Source organism: Oryzias latipes, chromosome 21 (genome assembly GCF_002234675.1).
Source record: "Oryzias latipes chromosome 21, ASM223467v1".
Taxonomy (NCBI): Eukaryota; Metazoa; Chordata; class Actinopteri; order Beloniformes; family Adrianichthyidae; genus Oryzias; species Oryzias latipes.
This window is the reverse complement of record NC_019879.2, coordinates 4,302,618-4,327,550: the sequence shown is the minus strand read 5'-3', so window position 1 is coordinate 4,327,550 and position 24,933 is coordinate 4,302,618. Positions and strand designations below refer to the sequence as shown.

The 24,933-nt window shown below is 39.0% G+C and overlaps 1 protein-coding gene across 25 annotated transcripts in view; it reads left to right on the top strand.

Annotated features, from left to right (window-relative positions):
- Positions 1 to 24,933, top strand: part of neb (nebulin) — a 61,354-nt gene that overhangs the window by 7,783 nt on the left and 28,638 nt on the right. For 22 of the 25 annotated variants that reach the window (XM_023951055.1, XM_023951061.1, XM_023951073.1 and 19 more), the window contains 77 exons: positions 79 to 183; positions 265 to 372; positions 624 to 740; positions 1,051 to 1,152; positions 1,242 to 1,349; positions 1,452 to 1,556; positions 1,662 to 1,760; positions 2,281 to 2,385; positions 2,472 to 2,579; positions 2,771 to 2,884; positions 2,978 to 3,175; positions 3,268 to 3,375; positions 3,483 to 3,581; positions 3,680 to 3,784; positions 3,891 to 3,998; positions 4,089 to 4,400; positions 4,493 to 4,699; positions 6,180 to 6,284; positions 6,368 to 6,475; positions 6,547 to 6,858; positions 6,951 to 7,157; positions 7,260 to 7,364; positions 7,486 to 7,593; positions 7,677 to 7,988; positions 8,136 to 8,342; positions 8,433 to 8,537; positions 8,629 to 8,736; positions 8,819 to 9,130; positions 9,233 to 9,439; positions 9,549 to 9,653; positions 9,766 to 9,873; positions 9,970 to 10,281; positions 10,386 to 10,592; positions 10,682 to 10,786; positions 10,970 to 11,077; positions 11,166 to 11,477; positions 11,558 to 11,761; positions 12,375 to 12,479; positions 12,593 to 12,700; positions 12,802 to 13,113; positions 13,191 to 13,394; positions 13,524 to 13,628; positions 13,880 to 13,987; positions 14,091 to 14,402; positions 14,500 to 14,703; positions 14,826 to 14,930; positions 15,018 to 15,125; positions 15,853 to 16,164; positions 16,263 to 16,466; positions 16,554 to 16,658; positions 16,793 to 16,900; positions 16,988 to 17,299; positions 17,381 to 17,584; positions 17,663 to 17,767; positions 17,853 to 17,960; positions 18,053 to 18,364; positions 18,449 to 18,652; positions 18,779 to 18,883; positions 19,004 to 19,111; positions 19,219 to 19,530; positions 19,777 to 19,980; positions 20,095 to 20,199; positions 20,292 to 20,399; positions 20,483 to 20,794; positions 20,917 to 21,021; positions 21,376 to 21,474; positions 21,626 to 21,727; positions 21,840 to 21,947; positions 22,079 to 22,390; positions 22,472 to 22,576; positions 22,670 to 22,774; positions 22,858 to 22,962; positions 23,064 to 23,171; positions 23,278 to 23,388; positions 23,637 to 23,834; positions 24,618 to 24,722; positions 24,822 to 24,926. In XM_023951055.1, the coding sequence (XP_023806823.1) occupies positions 79 to 183; positions 265 to 372; positions 624 to 740; positions 1,051 to 1,152; positions 1,242 to 1,349; positions 1,452 to 1,556; positions 1,662 to 1,760; positions 2,281 to 2,385; positions 2,472 to 2,579; positions 2,771 to 2,884; positions 2,978 to 3,175; positions 3,268 to 3,375; positions 3,483 to 3,581; positions 3,680 to 3,784; positions 3,891 to 3,998; positions 4,089 to 4,400; positions 4,493 to 4,699; positions 6,180 to 6,284; positions 6,368 to 6,475; positions 6,547 to 6,858; positions 6,951 to 7,157; positions 7,260 to 7,364; positions 7,486 to 7,593; positions 7,677 to 7,988; positions 8,136 to 8,342; positions 8,433 to 8,537; positions 8,629 to 8,736; positions 8,819 to 9,130; positions 9,233 to 9,439; positions 9,549 to 9,653; positions 9,766 to 9,873; positions 9,970 to 10,281; positions 10,386 to 10,592; positions 10,682 to 10,786; positions 10,970 to 11,077; positions 11,166 to 11,477; positions 11,558 to 11,761; positions 12,375 to 12,479; positions 12,593 to 12,700; positions 12,802 to 13,113; positions 13,191 to 13,394; positions 13,524 to 13,628; positions 13,880 to 13,987; positions 14,091 to 14,402; positions 14,500 to 14,703; positions 14,826 to 14,930; positions 15,018 to 15,125; positions 15,853 to 16,164; positions 16,263 to 16,466; positions 16,554 to 16,658; positions 16,793 to 16,900; positions 16,988 to 17,299; positions 17,381 to 17,584; positions 17,663 to 17,767; positions 17,853 to 17,960; positions 18,053 to 18,364; positions 18,449 to 18,652; positions 18,779 to 18,883; positions 19,004 to 19,111; positions 19,219 to 19,530; positions 19,777 to 19,980; positions 20,095 to 20,199; positions 20,292 to 20,399; positions 20,483 to 20,794; positions 20,917 to 21,021; positions 21,376 to 21,474; positions 21,626 to 21,727; positions 21,840 to 21,947; positions 22,079 to 22,390; positions 22,472 to 22,576; positions 22,670 to 22,774; positions 22,858 to 22,962; positions 23,064 to 23,171; positions 23,278 to 23,388; positions 23,637 to 23,834; positions 24,618 to 24,722; positions 24,822 to 24,926 (12,432 nt within the window). The remainder of the gene's footprint in view (positions 1 to 78; positions 184 to 264; positions 373 to 623; positions 741 to 1,050; positions 1,153 to 1,241; positions 1,350 to 1,451; positions 1,557 to 1,661; positions 1,761 to 2,280; positions 2,386 to 2,471; positions 2,580 to 2,770; positions 2,885 to 2,977; positions 3,176 to 3,267; positions 3,376 to 3,482; positions 3,582 to 3,679; positions 3,785 to 3,890; positions 3,999 to 4,088; positions 4,401 to 4,492; positions 4,700 to 6,179; positions 6,285 to 6,367; positions 6,476 to 6,546; positions 6,859 to 6,950; positions 7,158 to 7,259; positions 7,365 to 7,485; positions 7,594 to 7,676; positions 7,989 to 8,135; positions 8,343 to 8,432; positions 8,538 to 8,628; positions 8,737 to 8,818; positions 9,131 to 9,232; positions 9,440 to 9,548; positions 9,654 to 9,765; positions 9,874 to 9,969; positions 10,282 to 10,385; positions 10,593 to 10,681; positions 10,787 to 10,969; positions 11,078 to 11,165; positions 11,478 to 11,557; positions 11,762 to 12,374; positions 12,480 to 12,592; positions 12,701 to 12,801; positions 13,114 to 13,190; positions 13,395 to 13,523; positions 13,629 to 13,879; positions 13,988 to 14,090; positions 14,403 to 14,499; positions 14,704 to 14,825; positions 14,931 to 15,017; positions 15,126 to 15,852; positions 16,165 to 16,262; positions 16,467 to 16,553; positions 16,659 to 16,792; positions 16,901 to 16,987; positions 17,300 to 17,380; positions 17,585 to 17,662; positions 17,768 to 17,852; positions 17,961 to 18,052; positions 18,365 to 18,448; positions 18,653 to 18,778; positions 18,884 to 19,003; positions 19,112 to 19,218; positions 19,531 to 19,776; positions 19,981 to 20,094; positions 20,200 to 20,291; positions 20,400 to 20,482; positions 20,795 to 20,916; positions 21,022 to 21,375; positions 21,475 to 21,625; positions 21,728 to 21,839; positions 21,948 to 22,078; positions 22,391 to 22,471; positions 22,577 to 22,669; positions 22,775 to 22,857; positions 22,963 to 23,063; positions 23,172 to 23,277; positions 23,389 to 23,636; positions 23,835 to 24,617; positions 24,723 to 24,821; positions 24,927 to 24,933) is intronic. The other 3 variants (XM_023951075.1, XM_023951076.1, XM_023951077.1) reach the window with 3 other exon arrangements.

The following is a 24,933-nucleotide window of genomic DNA, read 5'->3' as shown; positions in this document are numbered from 1 at the left end:
ATGTGGTATAAAGAAATACTGAAATATCTACAGTATGTAAAAAAAAAGTTTAAAAAGCCACTTTTTCTTTCCCCACAGCTCAAGTACAAGGAGGATTACAATAAAAACGTGAAGGGGCAGTGGTGTGAGACGCCCTACTTTGACATAGCCATTGCCAGGATGGCGATGGACAACCTCAGTGATGTAAGACTTTTACTTTAATAATGACGGGATTGAATGAATTTGTGTTTTTTTTCCCTGTTTCAAATGTGTTTTCACTTTCAGAGAAAATACACTCAAAAGTTTGAGGATACGAAAGACCAAATTTATTTCATGCAAACAGAGACGCCGGTTTACGAGACGCAGAAGAAAGCTCGCATTGCTGCTAGTGAGGTGAGCAGAAAACGATGAATGCATTCAGGTATTGTTTTTGTAATTGGCCCCCCACATGAAAGTGTGATGCAATTGTGCACAATGACAAAACTTCAAGACTCCAAATGTGAAGCTAAAATCACTGTGTATAATAATTAATTACAGGGGCTTCTCTTTGCAACACACCCGGACTGATTAACCAGAATGAATAAATGAGAGCCATCAATCTCTTTTGTCTGATTTTACTCACTCTGGTATTTTTGTGTGTTTAGGTCCAATACAAGAAGGAATATGAAAAGAAAAAAGATCAGTCGGACTACAACACCCTCCCCGCCACAGAGAATCCTCTCCTTAGACAGCTCCGATACGCTGGCACCATCCTCAGTGATGTGGGTACCTGAAAAAACTCTGCAAGGATTTTTTCATGAATACATAAAAATAAGTCTTTTTACATGTGAAGACAGTTAAAAATTGTCTTGATTGTTTTCTGACAGATAAAACTAGTATACTTTATTAAACAGAACGTTTGCAAACCATTACCAATTGGACTGCTAATATTTTACTGATTATTTATTTCCATTTGGACCAGACCTATGCATTCTTTTTTGAGTATTTATGTTGTTTTACACTGTATTTGTCGTTCACAAAGACATATTAGTGGTCTAAACCTTCTTGTTTTTTTTTTAAACCTTTTTGTAGAAAGTCTATAAAGCCAGCTATGAGAAATCCAGGGGTTCCAGTATCAACTACTGCGACACACCAAAGTTCCAGATGGACTCAGTGCTTAAAAAGTTCACTGATGTAAGAAAATAAACTTCATTCAAAAGCAGTGATTAAAAAAATATCTATTTATGATGTCCATTCACACATTTTCATTGTTATGGTTATAGATACGTTACAAAGAGAAATATGAAAATGAGGTGAAGGGGCACTACGTTGGCAGCTATGAAGACCTTTATATGGTTCACTGCCAAAAAATGGAAGAAATGAAGAATGAGGTAAGTCACTTTACTTTGTTGTTTCTTAGTTTTACTAAATATATTTATGTTTTGATAGTAGACGTATCTCACGGTTTACAATATCTCTTTTTTTCTTTTTAGCAATTATACAAAGCAGATTATGAAGACATGAAAATACGCAGCTATTTTCCCCAAACTATAACCCCTGAGTTTGAAGCTCACAAGAAGCTTCAGAAATGTAACGATGTAAGTATGAAAATTTCAGATCTACTTACATGATGTATACACATATATACTTATTATTAGATGCTTTTATATTTGACTTTTTTTATTTTATTTGACTGTTTTTAGAAAGTTTACCGACAGCATCCAGACACGGTGAAGTTTACACAAGTTACTGATTCGCCTGTGCTGGTTCAAGCCCAAATCAACGCCAAACAACTAAGTGATGTATGTATAACTCTGGAACCATCGTGCATGAGCAGACAGTTATGGCATCAACATTTTTATTTGGCTACAGTATTTTAGAGCATCAGTTTGAATCATTAAAACATGAATTCCTCTCGTATTTTGGAAGGAAACACTAAGTTATAAGGAAAATGTGGGTGTTTTCTGTTTTTAAAAGTGTTAACTGAAATTTCTGCAGTTATTGTGTCATACATGAATTCAATTCTCCTCCAAGTGCAAACCACTTAAATGTGTTGCTTGCAACTCAGCTGCTTTCTATGGGTTCCATGGAAACTGGAGAGCCATCTCTCTGAGGTATAAATAGAATCAACCATTCAACTGGCCTAGAATAAACTCAGTGATCAGAGAAGGGATGGGGAGGAGAAGGAGTGATCAGTCATCGTGTTCAGGCTGTGCACTACTGCCCTCTAAGGACAGGAAATCAGTACCTTAACCACCAGTAAATCAAAACTAGATGAGTTTTTAAAATATGAAAGCCTAATAAAATGTTCTCGTTTTGCAGTTGAACTATAAAGCAAAGTATGAAAAAACAAAGTTCAAGTGCAGTCTGCCTTCAGACTACCCCTTCTTCATCCAGTCAAGAGTTAATGCTTTTAACCTCAGTGACGTAAGTCTATTTTTTCCAATCTATTCACTTTGACTGTTGTTTTAATGTATTGCTTTGGTATTAACATAAATACTATTTTCTTTCAGAATTGTTACAAATATGACTGGGAAAAAACGAAAGCAAAGAAGTTTGAGATCAAGGGCGATACCATTTCAATCCTCGCTGCTCGCGCTCACACAAACATTGCCAGTGATGTAAGTATACAATATGATTTTCATTATTATTATTTATTATAAATAAATCAAACCTTTAAGCAAACATACCTGTGAGGGCGTCTAAACTGAACAATATTCTTTGATGTTTTTGGAGATATGCGAAGGGAAATGAGTTCAAAGTTCATTCTGATAGAATAATATAAACTAAGCCTTTTTTTTTATCTTTGCAGGTTAAATACAAAAAGGAGTATGAGAAGAACAGGGGACATATGGTTGGGGCCCTAAGCATTAATGATGATCCAAAGATCCTGCACTCTGTTCACGTTGCCAAAATCCAGAGTGATGTGAGTCACTGGTCATATGCGTGATTTGCTTGTACATCTATTTGTTTAAGCATAGAGACCCCATACGGACAAAATGTATCCCTATGTCCACAGCGTGAATACAAGAAGAACTACGAAAAGATAAAGACCAAGTATCATGCACCGCTGGACATGATATCTGTCACCACCGCCAAGAAATCTCAGGCAATTGCAAGCATGGCTGGGTACCGGAGCATCAGCACCAACTTTTTCCTCCCCCATGACAGTGTTCTGCTGGACTTGGCCAAAAAGGCCAACAGCATCCAAAGTGATGTGAGTTGACTGGCAAAAAAATGACAACAGAGGACTGGTATAGTTTTGATAGAGTGCTATTTGTTCCCAACATATTTTTGTTGCTTTTTAAGAATGAATATAAGGCTGAGTACAACAACTACACTAAAGGTTCGCCATGGGTCCCCTACGGCTCCTTGGAGGTGGAGAAAGTTAAGAAAGCTGGTGAAATCCTGAATGAGGTATTCATGCACCTATCTTGTAACACCCCCAGCGTTTAAATAAAGTTTTATTAGAAGGACTTGGTGGGATGTTTACCAGTAGGCATTTATTTCCTTTACTCTTGCAGAAAAAGTACAGGCAGCACCCAGACACAATCCCCTTTACATCTATTGATGATCACCCCATCATGCTGCAAGCCAGAGTAAACCAGCTGCAGAGGAGTGATGTAAGTTTATGTCATTTTGGATTCTTTTTGCGCTGAAATAATTTCGTAACGTTTATTTTGTTATGAAACTTCTTAATTTCTAACATTTTTGTTTGTAGCTTTTCTACAAAAGAGGGATTCAGGAAGTCCATCAAAAATACTCACTACCTCCTGATATACCAGAGTTTATTCAAGCCAAATGCAATGCTTACAACATCAGCAAGGTAATGTCTGCCTCTGCAGACAATAAGAGTTATCATGGCTGAAAATATCAAAGCCAAACTGTTTGTTTTTGTCCACGCGGTTGTACATTGTTTTCTGTCTTTCCAGAACTACTATAAGCTTGCCTGGCAGGAGACGATCGCTAAAGGTTATGACCTCAAGGTCAATGCCATCCCTATCGTTGCTGCTAAAGCGGCTAGGCATGCTGCTAGCGATGTAAGTCACCACTGTGAAGAGGCTCAACTAAGGTGGAGTATCAGAAAATCACAGGTACACATGGAATGCTAAATGTGTGTTTGCTGCTAGGTCCAATACAAAAAGGCTTATGAGAAGGCCAAAGGTCACCACGTGGGCTTCCGAAGCCTCCAGGATGACCCTCTGCTGGTTCATTACATGCAAGTAGCCAGAATCCAGAGTGACAAACTCTACAAGAAGGACTACCAAAAGGCTAAGCTGAAGTATCACACCCCGGTGGACATGCTGAGTGTGGTCCATGCTAAACAGGCCTCTGCTGTACAGACCTTTGTGGGCTACAAGCAGCATCACCACAACTACTGCCTTCTCCCCGACTCCGTTGGTCTTCAGCTTGCTCGTAACATGAGCGTCAACGCCAGTGATGTAAGTAATACTTTAAATTCAGGGATGATTTTTTTATTTTTTATTTGAATATTGATGTCTGACTTCATGTTTTGCTGTCTTTTATTTCCCAGAACAACTACAAACTTGAGTATGAGTCTTTTATCAAGGGAACTGGCTGGGTGCCGATTGGCTCCCTGGATGTGGAGAAGGCGAAGGTGGCCGGAGCGGCTCTTGATGAGAGGAAGTATCGGCAGCACCCATCTACTTTTAAGTTTACCAGCGTCTCTGACTCTATGAGCATGGAGCTGGCCAAAGCCAATGCCAAGATACTGAACGCGGTAAGGAGGTGGTACAAGTGAAATCTGATTTGTCCTAAATTGAGCTGAAAGGGAAAGCTGATATTTAGATCAAACTAGCTCTCTCCTAGAAGCACTGACAATACTGCGCTGCCCCCTGACACTTAAATGCATCAAACATTAAATAAAAAAAACATCAGACTCCATCATTGCTTTGAAGTGCTGCTGTTAATTTGACTCTTTTTGATGTGCACTTTTCCTCCTGACATAATGTTAATGGAATATTCATTAAGTGTAAGCCATTTATTAGGGGAAGACTGAAATCAGGAGATGCTGACTATAGAACCTAAGGTTTTTTTTTTGCCTGCAATCTCTATTTAACTTATATTTAATATATGCTTTATGACTAAAAGTCACAATGATTAAAAACAGTGTAGACACCACCCCATGATAGTGTCTTATCAGTTGTATGGAAAAGGGAACCTGGCTGAATTTTTTCATAAATATATATAGTTTTAAAAACATTGATGTTCTAGTTTGGATTTGAACACAGTTATCGGTTTAAGAATAATCTATATTTACAATTTTATTTTTGTTTTAGGGTGCATTCAGACTGGGCACATCTGGTTCGGTTAAAAGAGAACCAGAGTTTGTTTCCCATAATCTGTAACAAATTTTCAGCCTGAATACTCCCAAGTGGTTCTGGTCCAGTATCATGAACCCATCTTTCACGGTGGTCTTGGCTCGTTTCCAATCGGACTGAGTTTCCTCAGTCTGAATAGGTTCCATTCTCGGAGCGGAACAAATAGACCAAAAGTGCCACTGTAATCAGGGATTAGGGGATGTAAACAGAGTAGGAAGGTAGCAACTATGACAGTAAGCAAGTAAGACAGTAAGACACAGCAACGTACTGAAACGTGGTCAGATGAATGCAGGCTCATTAACACAATTTTTAACGTGAGACACATTGCTTCTCATTGTTTTCCTGACAAACTACATGTCGTAAATATTTATCAGTGAAATTTCTTAGCCGTTGTCTCCTCAGTAATCCATTTGCAGCCTCTGTCGTACCAAAGTAACAAGTAAAAAGTGTTTACCTGACATTGACACAGACATTCAAAATTGGTCAGCGGAATATAAAGTTTGAGCAAGTGAACCATCCTGACAAGGATTGCAAAGCGCATGACTTTAATTATTCTTTATCTCATTGCTTTGACCCACCCTCGTAATTCCTGGCCAATGACGGAAGAGATCTTTAATCACATGCTTTTGATAACAAGCTTTGGTTCGTAACAGAAACGTCCGGTTGAAAGGGGGTCTGAATACAGGCCAAGCGCAAGGTTCAGGACTCAATCCAGACCAAATTGAGCTGACTTGGTCCGGACCAATGAACTTTTCCAGTCTCTATACACCCTTAATACGTTAGAGTGGTTATTTTTGATATAGTCAACCTTTGCATATTTGTGTTTGCAATACAGATAGATTGATTCGCTTATCTTTTTTTTCTTCTTTTTTTTTGCAGAAAGAGTATAAAGCTAGTGGAGAGAAGTTCATGCACACTTACCACCTCCCAGCTGATGCTCCTGAATTCCTGCAAGCCAGGTACAATGCTGTCAATATCAGCCAGGTGAGTTTCTGTCTTTAATCCAGTATGAAACAAGAATTTCGAGCATTTTGGAATTTATTTTAAAAATTTCAATTTTTACCTAGAATTATTACACCTACTCTCATCGTCAAGATTTGCTCAAAGGACATCACGTAAAGGAGGATTCCATCCCCATTGTTGCTGCAAAATCCTCAAGAGACATTGCCAGTAATGTAAGTTGTTGGACTGAAATCTCTTTTCCAAAACTGAAATAAGTTTCTAATTTTCTTTCCTACTTTCACAGTACAAGTATAAACTGGCTTTTGAGAAGGCAAGGGGCCATCATGTTGGCTTCCGTAGCCTTCAGGATGACCCTTTGCTGGTTCATTTCATGGAAGTGGCTAAAATGCAGAGTGAAAAGCTCTACAAGAAGGACTACCATAAGGCCAAGCTGAAGTATCACACCCCTGTGGACATGCTGAGTGTGGTCCATGCTAAACAATCCTCTGCTGCTCAGACCATGGCTGGATACAGGAACATTCCTCACAGCTTCATGCTCCTTCCTGACAACTTGCACCTGCAGCGTTGTCGCAACATGATGGAGATCCAGAGTGATGTATGGCTGATGTAGGACTTCTCATTGTATATTACCACTGGATAACTTGTGAGATACTTATCTTTTTTTTTTTTTTTGCTTTTCTCCTGCAGAATGTCTATAAATTAGATTATAATGTCAACTGCAAAGGTATTGGCTGGGTTCCTATCGGTTCTGTTGATGTTGAGAAAGCTAGAACTGCCAAGGCAGCGCTGGATGACATAGGCTATCGTCAGCATCCCAGTACACTCAAATTCACAAGCAAGACTGACGCAATGAATATGGCTCTGGCTTTGACCAACACAAAACTGATGGACAAAGTAAGAATTTTATGGGATCAAGAGATAATGCAAATTTAAGATATAACAAAATATGGGTCACAAACATTTAAAGTCTACTTTTATGTTTTTTTTTTCTTTTAGGCTGCTTACAAAGCTTCTGGTGAGAAGTTTATGCACACCTATCATCTTCCAGCAGACAGCCCAGAGTTTCTTCAGGCTAAGTTCAACGCTCAGTCCCTTAGCGAGGTTAGGCCAATAAACAATTGTTTCAATTAAATTTTTATGGAATTGCCAAGAATTCCTTGTGTGTTCATCTTTATCATATTCCTGCCTTACACTGTGGTAACATTTTGTTGTTTACTTGCAGAGTTACTACAAGCACAAATGGCTGGAAACCATTGCCAAAGGATATGACATGAAACCTGATGCAATTTCTATTCTGCATGCAAAGCAAGGGAGACATATTGCCAGTAATGTATGTAACAAATTCATTAAACATCACTCTCATTTATTTGATGTATATACACCCCTGATCCAATTGTCTGCCTTTGTTTTAAGGTCCAGTATAAGAAAGAATATGAAAAGGCAAGGGGCCATCATGTTGGCTTCCGTAGCCTTCAGGATGACCCTCTGCTGGTTCATTTCATGGAAGTGGCTAAAATTCAGAGTGACAAGCTCTACAAGAAGGACTACCATAAGGCTAAGCTGAAGTATCACACCCCTGTGGACATGTTGAGTGTGGTCCATGCTAAACAATCCTCTGCTGCTCAGACCATGACCGGATACAAGCAGGTTCCTCACAACTACACACTTCTTCCTGACAACTTGCACCTGCAACTGTGCAGAAACATGAACTTTCAGTCAAGTGACGTAAGTGACATTAATTTACACAAAACTGCTTTTATGCACATAAAGTCACAGTTATATCTTCAGTCGCATTAATTTTTTTTTTTTTATATTTATAATTATTTAATTCACAGCAATTGAGTAACATCCCTGTATTGTTTCTTTTTACAGTTTAATTACAAATCTGAATGGAACAACTATATCCGTGGTATTGGTTGGGTCCCCATTGGCTCAATTTCCGTAGAAACTGCTAAAGTTGGTGGTGATATTCAGAATGAAAAGAAGTACCGCACTCACCCATCACAGTTCAAGTTTAGCAAGCTGATGGACTCCATGGACTTGACTTTAGCTACTGCAAACAACCAGATCATGAACAGGGTATGCCATGTTCATTGTGTTGTCAGTATAAATACCAAGAATTCACTTTTACAAGTAGTCTAACTTTTCTTCTTAAACCCTAATTTACAGAAAGCATACACTTCAGCTTGGGAAAAGGACAAGTTGAAAATTCACGTCATGCCAGATTCTCCTGAAATTGTTCTGGCCAAAGCTAACGCTTTGAACATGAGCAATGTAAGACATGCAAATGCATTTTTTCATTTAAAAAGAATGAACTGCTCATATTAAACTGTGATTATTCAAATATCTATATGTCTACTCACAGAAACTTTACAAAGCTGGCGTTGTAGAGATGGCCCTCAAAGGCCACAACCTTAAAGCCGATGCCATTCCCATTGTGGCTGCAAAGACTGGCACCAAAATTGCCAGTAATGTAAGTTACAATAAATTGGTGATGTAATTGAGATTTTACCTCCAACATCACACCAAACATGTCCATGTGTTTTATATTTTAGTACAAGTACAAATTGGATTATGAGAAGGCGAGAGGTCACCATGTTGGTTTCCGTAGCCTTAAGGATGATCCCCTCTTGGTTCATTACATGGAAGTGGCAAAAATTCAGAGTAACAAGCTCTACAAGAAAGACTACGAGAAGTCCAAGCTGAAGTATCACACCCCAGTGGATATGCTGAGTGTGGTCCATGCCAAGCAGGCCTCTGCTGCTCAGACTATGGCTGGATACAGAAAGATCTACCACACCAATGCTCTCCTTCCTGATGCTTTGAACCTACAGCTAGCACGTGTGATGAATGAACAGTCCAGTGACGTAAGTTCATAGACCTTCAATATTCAATCTCTCACTTTAATTTGAAAACAAAGTCAGGCTGCAACAAGATTCATTTTTAAATGTTTCTCACTGATGTTTTAGTGGAATTACAAGGCTGAATGGAACAACTACATCAGAGGAATTGGATGGGTTCCTATTGGTTCTGTAGCAGTTGAGTTAGCCAAAGTCGGTGGTCAGATTTTGAGCGACCACAAGTACCGTACCCATCCATCCAATTTCACATTCCGCAAGCTGATGGACTCCATGGACATCGCTTTGGCTACTGCCAACAACCAGATCATGAACAAGGTGCGTCATTTTTGACTGAGCTTCAAAGTGGAATTCACATTGAAAATGCAGTGATACAATGAAACCATTTTCATTAAGCTAATGTGTCGCAATTTCTGCTTTTTTTCAGAAATCATACACTGAAGCCTGGGAGAAAGACAAAACAAAAGTCCATGTGATGCCTGATTCTCCTGAAATTGTTCTGGCTAAGGCTAATGCCATTAATATGAGCAATGTGAGGAATTCTCATGAGATTGATAAATAACCTTTTGCTGTTTTGGCTTCTCGCTTAGCTTCTAGCTATTGTTCACCGTTAACACAGAAATGTTTGTTGGTTTTTTTCTTAGAAACTTTACAAAGCTGGTGTCGTGGAGATGGCCAATAAAGGATACAACCTCAAAGCAGATGCTATTCCAATCCAAGCCGCTAAGTCTGGTACCACGATTGCTAGTAATGTAGGTTTTTTTTTTTTAAATGAGCAGCAACTATGAAACCACTTAGTTGTATGTATGGGTTCCATTTATTGATGACATGTCTATTTGCTGTCTCAGTATAAGTACAAGCTGGCTTTTGAGAAGGCCAAGGGTCACCACGTGGGCTTCCGTAGCCTCCAGGATGACCCTCTGCTGGTGCACTACATGGAAGTGGCCAGAATTCAGAGTAACAAGCTCTACAAGAAAGACTACGAGAAGTCCAAGCTAAAGTATCACACCCCTGTGGACATGCTGAGTGTGGTTCATGCCAAGCAGGCCTCTGCTGCTCAGACCATGATTGGGTACAAAAAGGTTATCACACACTACAACGTGCTGCCCGATGCCATGAATCTGGAACTCGCCCGTAACATGCAGTTCATTGCCAGTGATGTATGTACAAAAACAACTAATTTTTAGTACATTTGTTAAAATGCAGCTGTGTATAACTGCTTGACTAAAAAATACATATTAATTCTCTTGATATTTCAAAACAGAACCAGTACAAAAAGGAGTATGATATGTACATGAAAGGAATCGGATGGGTTCCCATTGGTTCACTGGATGTTGAAAAAGCAAAAGCTGCTGAAAAAGCTCTGAGTGAACAACTGTACCGCCAGCATCCCAGCAATTTCAAATTCACCAAAGACATGCATTCTATGGACCTGGCTCTGGCCACCGCCAACAACCAGATCATGAATAAGGTACTAGAAATAATACATAGGACCTTATTCTGTCTAGTATGGTAATAAAACCCATTTCATATATTTGTTTGTAATTTTGTTCCTGTTAGAAATCCTACACTCAAGCCTGGGACAGTGACAAGACGTCGATCCACATCATGCCTGATGCAATGAATGTTGTTCTGGCAAGAGACAACAAGAAGAACTACAGTGAGGTACAGTGTCTAATATTTTGTGCTCAGATTTTTCATGAAATGTGTTTAGTCACATGGACAACCTAAAGAAGATTTTGACATGCAACAAACATATTGTTTTTTATTTATTTATTTTTTGTACACATCTAAAGAAATACATGCTGTTCTGTGTAGTTTTAACATCTTTCCCCTCCTTTTTTATAGAAACTCTACAAATTGGATAATGAACTTTCCAAGAAGAAAGGTCATAACCTTCGAGGAGATGCAATCCCAATTCAGGCAGCAAAGGCCTCCACTGTTATTGCTAGTGATGTAAGTGTCAATTGAAATGTATTTATCTGTCTATATAGTGTATTTGGCCCACTTTGATGATAAAAACCCATGTTTTCACTTCATTTAGTACAAGTACAAGACAGGATACCGCAAGCAGGTCGGCCACCACATTGGAGCCCGCAGCATCCAGGACGATCCTCTGCTCATGCTGGCTCTGAACTCAGCCAAGATTGCCAGTGATGCTCTGTACAAGAAGGACTTCAACAATTTCAAGACCAAGTTCCACCTGCCGGTGGACATGCTGTCCTTTGAACTGGCCAAAAAGAACCAGATCCAAGTCAACCATTTTAACTACATAACTCGTCTACACAACTGGACCTGTCTGCCAGATTCCACTGACGTGGTTCAAGCCAGACATGCATACAATCTGCAAAGTGATGTAAGTATGACTCCTTGTACTTGATCTCAAAAAGGGTATTTTCTGGAGGCATCATTTTACCAAGTTATTATTTTCTTCAGGCTGTCTACAAGGAAGACCTGAAGATGATGCAGGGTCTGGGCTGGGTGCCTATAGGTTCACTGGATGTTGAGAAAGTGAAGAAAGCCGGTGAGATCCTGAGTGAGACAAAGTACCGTCAGCACCCAAGCAACTTCAAGTTCAAGCTCACCACTGAGGACATGCCCATGGCATTAGCCAAGGCCAATGCTCAAAACACGAACAAGGTTTGAGCAACAAGTTTTGTTTTCCCCACTATTAACATTTTATTTTACAGAATAGAGATGAACTCAGACTACAAAGCAGCTTCTAAAATTGCCTGATTTGCAATATGAATTTTTTATAAATTTATTATTTCGTTTTTTTTATAACCTTAATGATAGTTTGTCTCATTTGTGATCGTACATTGTGTGAAACTAATATCTATCCACATCTTCTGTTCTGTTAAAAGAGAACTGAAGTGGCACTAAAAATGTAATAAACTTTTTTTTAAAGAGATAATGAACTAAAACCTAGAACTAACACTCAAGTTGTATAATAGGAAAATTGAATAAATATAAAAATGGCTGAATCATAATCCCTGTTTTAAAAACATCAAAATGTTATACATTTAATCATTTATTAAATCATGTCTGTTTTTCTATTTTGCAAAGAAAATCATCCTTGATCGGATTTGAAAATAAAACATTAAGTATCAGATCTTATTTTCACAGCCGTTTAATTGGTTTTCATATAAATGGGAGGATTTAAGAATGTATTGAAGCTTTATTTATGGCATTGGATGTTTTTCACACAAATTCTTGTGGCAATAGTAAATGTAAAACAATATATATTTTGCAGAGTGCTTACATTCAGGCCTGGGAAAAGGACAAAACCACTGTCCATATCATGCCTGATGCTATGGATGTTGTTCTGGCCAAAGCAAACAAGGTCATCTACAGCGAGGTGAGTCCTTCTGCATTAAGGGGGGGAAAAAGCCGTAATGCTCTCAGTACTACTACTACCGAAACAGAAACAACATACATAATGTTCTTAACATTTTTCTTTCTTTGTTTCAGAGCAAGTACAAACAGGCATACGAGGAATCCAAGAAGAAAGGATATGACCTACGAAATGATGCTGTTTCTGTTGTTGCTGCAAAGGCTTCAAGGGATATCGCCAGTGATGTAAAATAACTGGATTTACTTCTTATACAAAAGTACTACATACTAAGAATACAAAATATGGCATTGAATGCTTAAATTCAAGACCTATTGTTCTTTTGCAGTACAAATACAAGGCCGGTTACCGTAAGCAGGTCGGCCACCACATTGGAGCCCGTAGCATCCAGGACGATCCTCTGCTCATGCTGGCTCTGAACTCAGCCAAGATTGCCAGTGATGCTCTGTACAAGAAGGACTTCAACAAGTCCAAGACCAAGTTCAACTTGCCAGTGGACATGTTGAATCTTGAACTTGCAAAGAAATGCCAGAAGCAAGTCAATGACTTCAACTATAGAACTCGTCTGCACCAGTGGACCTGCCTGCCTGACTCCAGTGACGTGGTTCAAGCCAGACATGCATATGACCTTCAATCAGATGTAAATGGGATTTCAAAAGAGTGATTTTTAAATGTATTATTTTTCAGTTAGTGAACAGATTTTGTTGTTTTCCCTAGAATATTTACAAGGAGGACCTGAAGATGATGCAAGGTATTGGATGGGTCCCAATAGGTTCATTGGATGTTGAGAAAGCGAAAAAAGCTGGTGAGGTTCTAAGTGAGAGACAGTACCGTCAGCACCCGAGCAACTTCAAGTTCAAGTGTACAACTGAGGATATGCCGATAGTGCTCGCTACAGCCAACGCTAAGGTTATGAACAAGGTAAAAATGAAGAAACACCTGAATATAGCTTTGTGCAAATCACATAGGCAGAATTTCTTATGTGCAAGCATTTTTTTCCTGTCATAATAATTTTAAGACTGATTCATGTATCATTTCCAATGTTTGCAGAAATTGTATGTTGAAAACTGGGAGAATGAGAAGTCAAAGATCCACATCATGCCTGATGCCATGGACTGTGTTCTAGCCAAAGCCAACAGTTATAACTACAGCTTGGTAAGTTGTTACTTCCTGTTCTCAATATTTCTCAGGATCAGTTATGCTTTAATTTCCTCTACATTTCTGTAAAGCTCCATGTTCACTATGATAACTTTTAAATATTTAATTGAAATATATTGTGCATCTTTTTTAATGTCGTAACTGATGATCTCCAAGATATCTTTCTTCAAAATAATTCAGTCCACCTCTTGTCATAAAAAAAGTTAGTCATGTCTAATACTTTTGAAAAAAATTGTGATCATTTTCAGAAAAAATACAAAGAAGAAAATGAAGAGGCCAAAAAGAAGGGCTACGACCTGCGCAATGATGCCGTTTCCATACTAGCAGCGAGAGCATCCAGGGATATTGCCAGTGATGTAAGCTACTTGTTTAAAGAATATAACATTTTACCATTAATACATTAATATATATTTGGGTTTCAGGTTAAATATGTCTCTTTTTCTTTTAAACGATATCTAGTACAAGTACAAGACAGGATACCGCAAGCAAGTTGGTCACCACATTGGAGCCCGCTGTGTCCAGGATGACCCTCTGATCATGCTAGCTCTGAATTCAGCAAAGATTGCCAGTGATGCTCTGTACAAGAAGGACTTCAACAAGTCCAAGACCAAATTCCATCTGCCCGTGGACATGCTGAACCTTGAGTTGGCCAAGAAATGCCAGAAGCAAGTCAACAATTTCAATTATATCACTCGTCTGCACCAGTGGACATGTCTGCCAGACTCCAATGATGTGGTTCAAGCCAGACATGCATATGACCTGCAAAGTGATGTGAGCTGAACGTCTTGGATTCAACATGTGTTAAATTGGTCTGATCTAAAATAAAAAGGGGTTTTGTAATTTTTCCTTCTCTATAAACACATCCTAGGCTGTATACAAAGAAGATCTGAAGATGATGCAGGGCATCGGATGGGTGCCCATAGGTTCACTAGATGTGGAGAAGGCAAAAAAAGCTGCTGAAGTTTTGAGTGAAAGAAAGTACCGTCAACATCCAAGCAACTTCAAATTCAAGTGCACTACTGAAGACATGCCTTTGGTGTTGGCTAAAGCCAATGCTCAAGTTATGAACAAGGTATGGCGTTCAGTAGAAATCATTTCATTTATACATTTTGTGTGAAATTGCTTTATTTTTTCTTTGCACAAACTGCACACGTTACATTTTTTATCCTAATGCTCTTGTGTTTGTGAAAACAGAAAGCCTATACGGAAGTGTGGAACAAAGAAAAGACAAAGAACCACATCATGCCCGATGCGATGGATGTGCTCCTAGCTAAGGCAAACAATGTCAACTACAGCTTGGTAAGTAAAACCTATTCAAATGTTGCGCTGAGGAAGATTATCCATTCAAGATTAAAAATACTGATTTCGTTTTTGTGCCGTTTACAGAAAAAGTACAAACAAGCACATGAAGACTCCAAGAAGAAGGGTTATGACCTGCGAGGTGATGCCATATCTATTCTGGCTGCAAGAGCAACCAGGGACATTGCAAGTGATGTGAGTGCTTGATTTTAGATTTATTTCTTATTGAAATTAAATTTGACTTAGATTGAAAAAAAATCTCTTTTCCCAAACAGAGTTTTTTATAGATAATCAATGTTGGAGCTAAAATTTTATGTGAGGGGACAGGAGAGGGGGAGAAGACTTTGAAGGCAAATACAAATATTTAATTTAATTTAATTTAATTCATTCATCTTTTGAACCCGTTTTTGTCCGTTTTGGGGTTGCCGGAGACTATCCTTGCCACTCATGGGCGAAGGCAGGGTACACTCCAGACAGGTCGCCAGTATTTTGATTATATTTTACTTTATTTAATTTTTATTTATTTTTTTTAACTGTGTTTTTTGCAATGCTTGAATAAGTTTGTATGATCTCTTTATTTTTGTCAATAACGATAATAATATTGGCTCAAAAATGTGGTGGGCAAAGCTTTTTGCTTTGATAAGATCACCCCCTTCCACATACCCCCACCCCCACCCCCTTGTATATTATAGACATATGATATAAAGCAGAAATATAAACCATGTTTAGTTACCTTGTAACTCTAAACAGGTGGTATTTAAAAACCAGTAATGGGTATATTGCAGAGTATTAAAAACATCTTAGAGATGAATAGCTTGTGTCTGCCACATTGTCTTTGTTTTTAGTCTCACACTTCTTAAATTGTTTGGGTTTTGCGCAACACTTTTAATATAGATGTTTTTCCCCCGTTGTTTTCAACCAGTACAAGTACAAGACAGGATACCGCAAGCAGGTCGGCCACCACATTGGAGCCCGCAGCATCCAGGACGATCCTCTACTCATGCTGGCTCTGAACTCAGCCAAGATTGCCAGTGATGCTCTGTACAAGAAGGACTTCAACAATTTCAAGACCAAGTTTCACCTGCCGGTGGACATGCTGGCCTTTGAACTGGCCAAAAAAAACCAGATCCAAGTCAACCATTTTAACTACATAACTCGTCTACACAACTGGACCTGTCTGCCAGATTCCACTGACGTGGTTCAAGCCAGACATGCATACGATCTCCAAAGCGATGTGAGTCTCTTGAATGTGCTACTACTGAGCAAGTCCTATCTCATGTTTCCCATGATGATGTTATTCATCAAAGATTGATTTACCTACCTTTTGCACAGGCTGTATACAAAGCTGACCTGAAATGGCTCCAAGGTCTGGGCTGGGTGCCTATTGGGTCAGTTGATGTGGAAAAATCCAAGAAAGCTGCAGAGATTTTGAGTGAAAGAAAGTACCGCCAGCACCCCAGCACTGTGCCATTCCACAGTCTAACAGATGCCATGAATATTGTGCTTGCAAAGAATAATGCTTTGACCATGAACAAGGTAACCGTGCTCCTCATTCTGACCTCTATTCTTTTTTTCTCTTATATCCCTTTTTTAACAATGCATGTTTGTTGTGCTCTTCCAAAGCGCCTCTACACTGAAGCATGGGAGAAAGACAAAGTTAAGCTGCACATTAAACCAGACACTCCTGAGATTGTTCTCGCTCAACAAAATGCAGTGAACATGAGCAAGGTTGGTGTAGATCCTTTTCTTTTTTCTTCATAAAGTTTTCTTACATTTGTTACATTAGTAGACTTAACACTTTATACAACATTGCGCTTTAGTTCTGTTGATGTTTTATTACATTTTTACAACTTGTTTTGCAGAAATTATACAGACAAGGTTTTGAGGAAACCATTAAGAAGGGTTACTTCCTTCCTCCTGACTCAGTCTCTGTCAAGGCTGCCAAGGGCTCCAGGGAGATCATCAGTGATGTGAGTTTTCCCTTTTGTTTTCAAATTGGAACATTATTATGGCAACATTTAAGTTAGATCACAAACCACTTTCGTTATTTTTAACAGTACAAGTACAAGACAGGATACCGTAAGCAGGTCGGCCACCACATTGGAGCCCGCTGTGTCCAGGATGATCCTCTGATCATGCTGGCTTTGAACTCAGCCAAGATTGCCAGTGAAGTTCTGTACAAGAAGGACTTCAATAAGTCCAAGACCAAATTCCATCTGCCCGTGGACATGCTGAACCTTGAGTTGGCCAAGAAATGCCAGAAGCAAGTCAACCACTTCAATTATATCACTCGCCTGCACCAGTGGACTTGCCTGCCAGACTCCAATGATGTTGTACAGGCCAGGAAAGCCTATGATCTTCAGAGTGATGTAAGCATCTTTCTGACTTTATCCCTGCATTAGATGCAGCTGTGCTCTTGTATTACATATTTTTGTGCTTCTTTTATCCAGGCTGTGTACAAGGCAGACTTAGATGAAGTTGTTGGCGTAGGGTGGGTCCCCATAGGCTCTTTGGATGTGCTGAAGGCTAAGAATGCTTCAAAAATTCTCAGTGACCTTCTCTACAAGCAGAAACCAGAGACTCTGAAATTCACCACAGACATGCATTCTATGCCCATGGTCTTGGCAAAAACGAATGCAGAAATCATGAATAAGGTCAGCTATTTTAGTTTTTCAGCATTTTTCTTATGATCATGATTTGTGTAATTAATTTATTTTCTTACCACAACACAGAAAAACTACATAGCTGCATGGGAGGCAGATAAGCTTAAGACCCATGTGACCCCAGACCTCCCTGAACTGCTGCTTTCTAAGGCCAATGCCTACAACATCAGCAAGGTGTGTTTGATCTTTTCATATTTGAGTTGCTTCCCATGTTTCTGTTTCTGTTTGCAATGTATTAATTTATTTGTTTAATTTTCAGAAACTTTATAGAGAAGATGTCGAGAAGATTTTCAGAAAGGGCTATGACATGAAGGCTGATGCTGTTTCCATCATTGCCGCCAAACACGGAAGAGAAATCATCAGTGATGTATGTGACAATGAAAGCCTTGTTCCTTTTGTATGTGAAATTCAAAACTTTCTGTAATGGTAACACTTTGTTTTCTTCTGTCTTTTGTACAGTACAAGTACAAGACAGGTTACCGTAAGCAGGTCGGGCACCACATTGGAGCTCGCTGTGTCCAGGATGATCCCCTGATCATGCTGGCTCTGAACTCAGCCAAGATTGCCAGTGAAGTTCTGTACAAGAAGGACTTCAACAAATCCAAGACCAAATTCCACCTGCCAGTGGACATGTTGAACCTTGAACTTGCAAAGAAATGCCAGATACAAGTCAATGACTTCAACTATAGAACTCGTCTACACAATTGGACCTGTTTGCCAGATTCCAATGACGTGGTACAGGCCAGGAAGGCTTATGACCTGCAAAGTGATGTAAGTCTGTATTTATTATGTTGTAATGTCCTTCTATAGCCTTGTGATGATTTAGCTGACTGTTTCATTGTTTTCTGCTCCTAGGCTGTGTATAAGGCTGACATGGAATGGGTCAAGGGAATGGGATGGGTACCAATAGGTTCAGTTGATGTTGAGAAAGCCAAAAAAGCAGCTGAGATTCTGAGTGAGAGGAAGTATCGCCAGCATCCCAGCACCTTCAAATTTACTGCCAAGACAACTGACATGCCATACGCCCTCGCCCAGGCCAATGCCCAAATCATGAACAAGGTGCATCACTACCAAACCAATGAGAACACTTTCAAATAAGGCTATTTTGTTGTTGTGGTCATGTCATGGACTTAAAGCTAATCTCAACAAATTATTGATATCATGCTTTTTAAATCCCTCTTATAGAAAGCATATGTTGCTGCCTGGGAGAGTGATAAGACCAACCTTCACATCATGCCTGACACTCCAGAGATCATCCTGGCCCAGCAGAATAAACTCAACACCAGTCTGGTAATCACGTTTTTTTTTTTATTTGAAAATACTCCTATCAAAGTATTTTCATTATTTCATAATTGACATGGGAAATTCCAAAATACTGTATGACACCATCATGTGTTTTTTTCCCCACAGAAATATTACCGTGAAGGATTTGTGAACACCATAAACAAGGGCTACTATCTTCCTAAGGACGCTGTTTCTGTTGTAGCTGCCAAGGCATCCCGTGACATTGTCAGCGATGTATGTTTGAACACCTCGTTTACATTTTTTATTTTAAGAGCCACTTTCCATTTCTTTTCTGTTTCTATTTTATTACTAAAAAAACACCTTTTTTCCCCTGATTTCAGTATAAATATAAGGCCGGATACCGCAAACAATGCGGCCATCACATTGGGGCCTTGAGCGTTCAGGACGACCCACTGCTTATGTTAGCTGCTAATGCGGCAAAGATCTCCAGTGACAACATCTATAAGAAAGACTTCAACAAGACCAAGACAAAATATCACCTTCCGGTGGACATGCTGTCTGTAGAACTCGCCAAAAAGTGCCAGCGACAAGTCAATGACTTCAACTACAGAAACTACCTGCACCAGTGGACTTGCCTGCCAGACTCCAATGATGTGGTCCAGGCCAGAAAGGTCTACGACCTGAGAAGTGATGTAGGTTCATCAGTTTCTAAACATTAGATTTGATCAAAACTTTAGATTTTTAACTTTAATTTTATTGCTGTATGCATGAAATCATAAATAGTTGATATAGCTAATGATTATTCAAATGTGATGTATGAAAATGTATGCTTTTATACGTTTTCTTACAATTCTTTTTCTGTAGATGTTTGGTGCCAGGACTATTCTAATGAATGTAGAGACTGTCAGCAAGCTAATGCATTTTTTATTGTTTTCTAGGCTGTTTACAAAGCCGACCTAGAGTGGCTGAGAGGATGTGGCTGGTCAACTCAGGATTGTGTGGATGTAGTCAAAGTGAAACACGCTCAAACTGTTCTGAATGATAGGCTCTACCGTCAGCACCCAAGCACTGTCAAGTTCACAAGCATTGTGGATCTCCCTGCTATCGTTCTATCCAAACAAAATTCTGACAACCTAAGTGATGTACGTAATATCATTTCAGTGCACGCTTATTTCAGTTGTTAAATTAAATATTTATTTAGTGTGAATGTCAGGAGCATACAAAAACAACAACATGTTTTGGTTTCTTTCTAACAGAGAAAATACAGAGAAGTGTGGGACAAAGACAAGCTGGTCATTCACATGCCATCAAACGCACCTACCTTTGAACTAGCAAAGGCAAACGCTGTGACTGTCAGCAACGTAAGTGAACAGTTACCCTGAATTAACAAATAAAATGCTGTGTGTGTATTTGAGCCATATCTAACTATCACTTTTTTTCTGAACTTGAGCAGAAATTGTACACAAAGGCATGGGATGACCAGAAGGCTAAGGGCTACCACATCAAAGAGGATGCTGTCTCTGTTCTGAAAGCTAAAGCTTCCAGAGATATCATAAGCGACGTAAGGGGAAAAAAACACATAATTACAAATGTTGATAATTTTACTGGCCTAATTTTTACTCCTCCTCCTTCTTTCACTATTAGTACAAGTATAAGACAGGATATCGCAACCAAGTCGGCCACCACATTGGAGCTCGCTGTGTCCAGGATGATCCCCTTATCATGCTGGCTCTGAACTCAGCTAAGATTGCCAGTGATGCTCTGTACAAGAAGGACTTCAACAAGTCCAAGACCAAGTTCAACCTGCCAGTGGACATGCTGAACCTTGAGTTGGCCAAGAAATGCCAGAAGCAAGTCAACGACTTTAACTACAGAACGTACCTGCACCAGTGGACCTGCCTGCCAGATTCCAACGATGTGGTTCAAGCCAGGAAGGCCTATGATCTCCAAAGTGATGTAAGTTGGGCATCCTGTTAAGGACAAACAGTTCTATATCTTTTTCAATGATCAAAATCATGGGAAATGTCTACATAGGTATGCATGATTTTTAAAAATGTGTTTGCTCTTTTCTCTCCAAGGCTGTGTACAAAGCTGACATGGAGTGGATACGTGGCTGTGGATGGTCGCCACATGAGTGTGTGGATGTTATGAAGGCTAAGAATGCACAGAAGATCCTTGCAGATGTAAGTCTTATCTTACAAAGTCGATCAAATATATAAAATATTAATATATTTAGAATAAAAGTCCTTGTAATACTAGAAATTTGTGGCAAGGCTAGAAAAAACAGTTTCCAACCGATTTATATCGTCCTTAAAACTTTCAATGACATTAAGCAGAATGAAATATTAGGAAAACCATTTTAAACTAATGTAACAAATAGAAAATTAAAGATGGAAGGTTTTACTGAAAAGTAGTTTATTCAATTAGCAATGAGAAATGAACGCACACATGACATTTTGTTGGACATTAGAACCAGTTTCAATGGATTTGTCTCATTTCCTCATTATTCTTCTGTGTTTTTGTGCACTTTTTTTTAGAGAGGCTACCGTATTCAGTTGGATAAGCAGCCGTTCACAATTCCTTCAGACAGAATGGATATTGTGCGCGCTAAGAACGCAGCTGATGTCCTTAATGAGGTGAGGCAATGAATAATACATAAAGAGGTAATATGGGACATAATGTATTTAAATGTTTGTTTTCTTTTTACAATTCCAACTTTGCAGACACTTAGCAGTAATTAATTTGATAAATTTTTTGTAATTGAATATTTATTTCTCTTTCTTTCAGGCAAAGTACCGTGAGGCCTGGCATCAGGATAAGACCAAGTACTCGTTGGTCGAGACTCCATTGATTGTCACAGCCAGGGAAGTGGCTAAAAACATTCACCCGGTAAGTGCAAAGTCTCACCGGGTGATCCTAAACATTTAATTTCTCTTTGTCTTATTCCAACGTTATCTTTAATTATTTGTTTAAAATTTTTCTAAATTGATCTTTTTTGTAGAAACTGTACACTGATGCGTGGGACAAAGTGAAAGCGACTGGATACTTTATGCCTTCTGACGCTGTATCCATCAAGCAGTGCACCACTACAACTCAAGTGCAAAGTAAAGTAAGTAGAAAAGTGGAAAATCTTCTTAATCCTTAAAGCAAAAGGGGTGAAGTCTTCCAGGATTTTTTACAATTCACTTGAATCACTTGAGCAGATTAACATAGTGACTCTTAATTTTTCCTGTTCTTCAGCATAAATATTTGGAAAGTTACCGTAAGCAGGTCGGCCACCACATTGGAGCTCGCTGTGTCCAGGATGATCCCCTGATCATGCTGGCTCTGAACTCAGCCAAGATTGCCAGTGATGCTCTGTACAAGAAGGACTTCAACAAGTCCAAGACCAAGTTCAACCTGCCAGTGGACATGCTGAACCTTGAGTTGGCCAAGAAATGCCAGAAGCAAGTCAATGACTTTAACTACAGAACATACCTGCACCAGTGGACTTGTATGCCAGACCAAAATGATGTGATCCAGGCCCGCAAAGTCTATGATCTGCAAAGCGACGTGAGCCTAAAACTCAGATTTTAACATTTAAAAATGAATTAAGATATGGTGTTTAGAACTGACTATTGTTTCTTTCTGTAGGTTCTCTACAAGGCAGACTTGGAGTGGATCAGAGGCTACGGTTGGGTGGCAGCTGACTCTGTTGACCATGTCAAAGTCAAGAAAGCACAGGAAATCCTTAACGATGTATGTTTTTTCTATCAAATCTTGTACCAGCTATTATTGTTTGTTTATTTTGTTTGCCAGAGTTAAGCCTCCCTTTTTTCTTCTTCTTTGCAGAGACTCTACAAGAAAAATGCTATTGCGGAGTTTGGAAAATTCACCCTTGTTGTGGATCGCCCTGAAATCGTCTTGGCAAAAATAAATGCTGCCAACCTCAGTGATGTATGCAGTTTAACACTAGGCAGACTTCCTTTAACAAAAGATAATGGAAAGATTGTTCCACTGACTTTTTCTTTCTACCACAGCTGAAATATAAAGAAAGTTTCAATGCAGAAAAGGGTCACTACATCGGGTCAGATGATACTCCTCAACTGGCCCATAGCAGAGAAGTGGCGAAGATCATCAGTGAGGTACGATGGCTCACAAACTTTTGTTTCTCTAGCTGGATTTATTATTTTGGGCTAATAATAATAGTAACACTTTTTGTTAACTTTTCTCATTTTATTTGCAGAAAACCTACAAAATGCAATGGGATGAGACCAAGGCTGCTGGCTACAAGCTAAACCACGAGTTTATCCCACTGCTCACTGGGAAGAAGGGCAGAGAAATTGCCAGTGATGTGAGTGTCCACACATGTTTGTAGCAGTGAGTGTTGGTAAAGCATTTTAAAACATATACGTGGAGGTGGATTGAATATTTTCTTTCCCTTTTTGTTTTAATACTAGGTCAAGTACAAGGATGCTCATGAAAAAGCTAAAGGTCACTACATCGCTGGGACTCTGGTGGACTTCCCTGAGGTGGTGCGCTGTGGACAGCAGGAGAAGAATAAGCCAATGGTGAGATTTCTGCAGTTTAACAGTGTGTTTATCCCTGTTATATACAGTTCAGTTGTTTTTACTTAGAAAATGTTTGAAAAACAACTTTTTTAATGACAGTTAAGTGTTACTTTTGACAAATGAAGTACTGAGTAGGGAGGGCTTTATTGTCCCTGTGTGTGTTATACTGTATTTAGGTGTTTTTTAATTGTCTAAATCTCCATTTTATTTCGTTTCTTCTGTGTGTCAAACACCAATGGTTGTAACAGAGGATCTACCAGAAAGACTACCATCAATCCAAGACCAAAAACCACATTCCATCCGACATCATTGCTAACCAGGTAGCTAAGCGCTGCCAGGACATGTTGAGCAACGTCCTGTATCGCACCTACCTGCACCAGTGGACCTGCCATCCAGAACAGGAGGATGCCATCCGTGCCCGCAAGACTAACGAGATACTCAGTGATGTAAGCCTCTCGTTTGTACTTTTTAGTACCCATCTCATCAAAAAGCCACGTAAACTACTTTGAAATTTTCATCTTAGGTTAAACACTTGAAACAACCCTGTTGAAAATTGTTCAGATTAGTCCTTTACGTTCAGTTAACCTTTTAAAGCACACAACTTAAAGGAATTAGAAAAAATTCAAATTTTATGGAACTAACATACTTCTTAAATCATGTAATGAAATCTACAAAATATGCAATAACATTTTTTAAAGAGACAAATTAATTGTGACACATTTAGTGATTTGGTAAGTTTTTGCTCACAAAAAGGCTAGTTTAAGATGCAAAAATATTGACGAGTTTTGTGATCAACACATTTTTAACAGGGTGTAACTGTATCATAAAAAGTAATTATCAACAAATTATTCAGTCTTCCATTCCAGCTAGTAGTCTTTTTAAAGAATAAATAACAATAGATTAGTTATTCTCACCATAATGTTTTGAAAATTAGCTAAACGTTTCCCGCCAAAAGTGTTTTTGAGATTTCAAGGAAGCAGCCATTTTGAAATAAGCAAGAAAAAGACCTTCTATTGCCCCTAGTGGAATGATGCTGAACTACAGGGTAGAAACATTAAAGCAAGTTACATACAATGGATTTTTAATGAAGGTTTGAACCATACCAATGGTATGTGTGTATCAGAAATGTTTGTACCAAATATGATATGATATTATATGATATATAGGGTGAATTATTTAATTTTTTTTACAATATAGTAAGGGTTTAATTTTCTGTGATCATTTGACAGGTGTTTTACAAAGATGACCTGAACTGGATGAAGGGAATTGGATGCTATGTCTGGGACACACCAGAGATTCTCCGTGCCAAGAAGTCCTACGAGCTACAAAGTGATGTGAGTAACAGCATTTTTTCATCATATTTTTTTTACTTTTAACTATAAGATTTTTCCCCAAAACAGTGTTTTACACTTTTTTTTTTAATTGCCCCATAGCTTAAGTATAGAGCAGAGGCCAAAAAGGAGTTCAACAACTACTCAATTGTGACAGACACGCCAGAGTATGTGACGGCTGTCCTGGGTCACACCTGGGCCAGTGAGGTGGGTG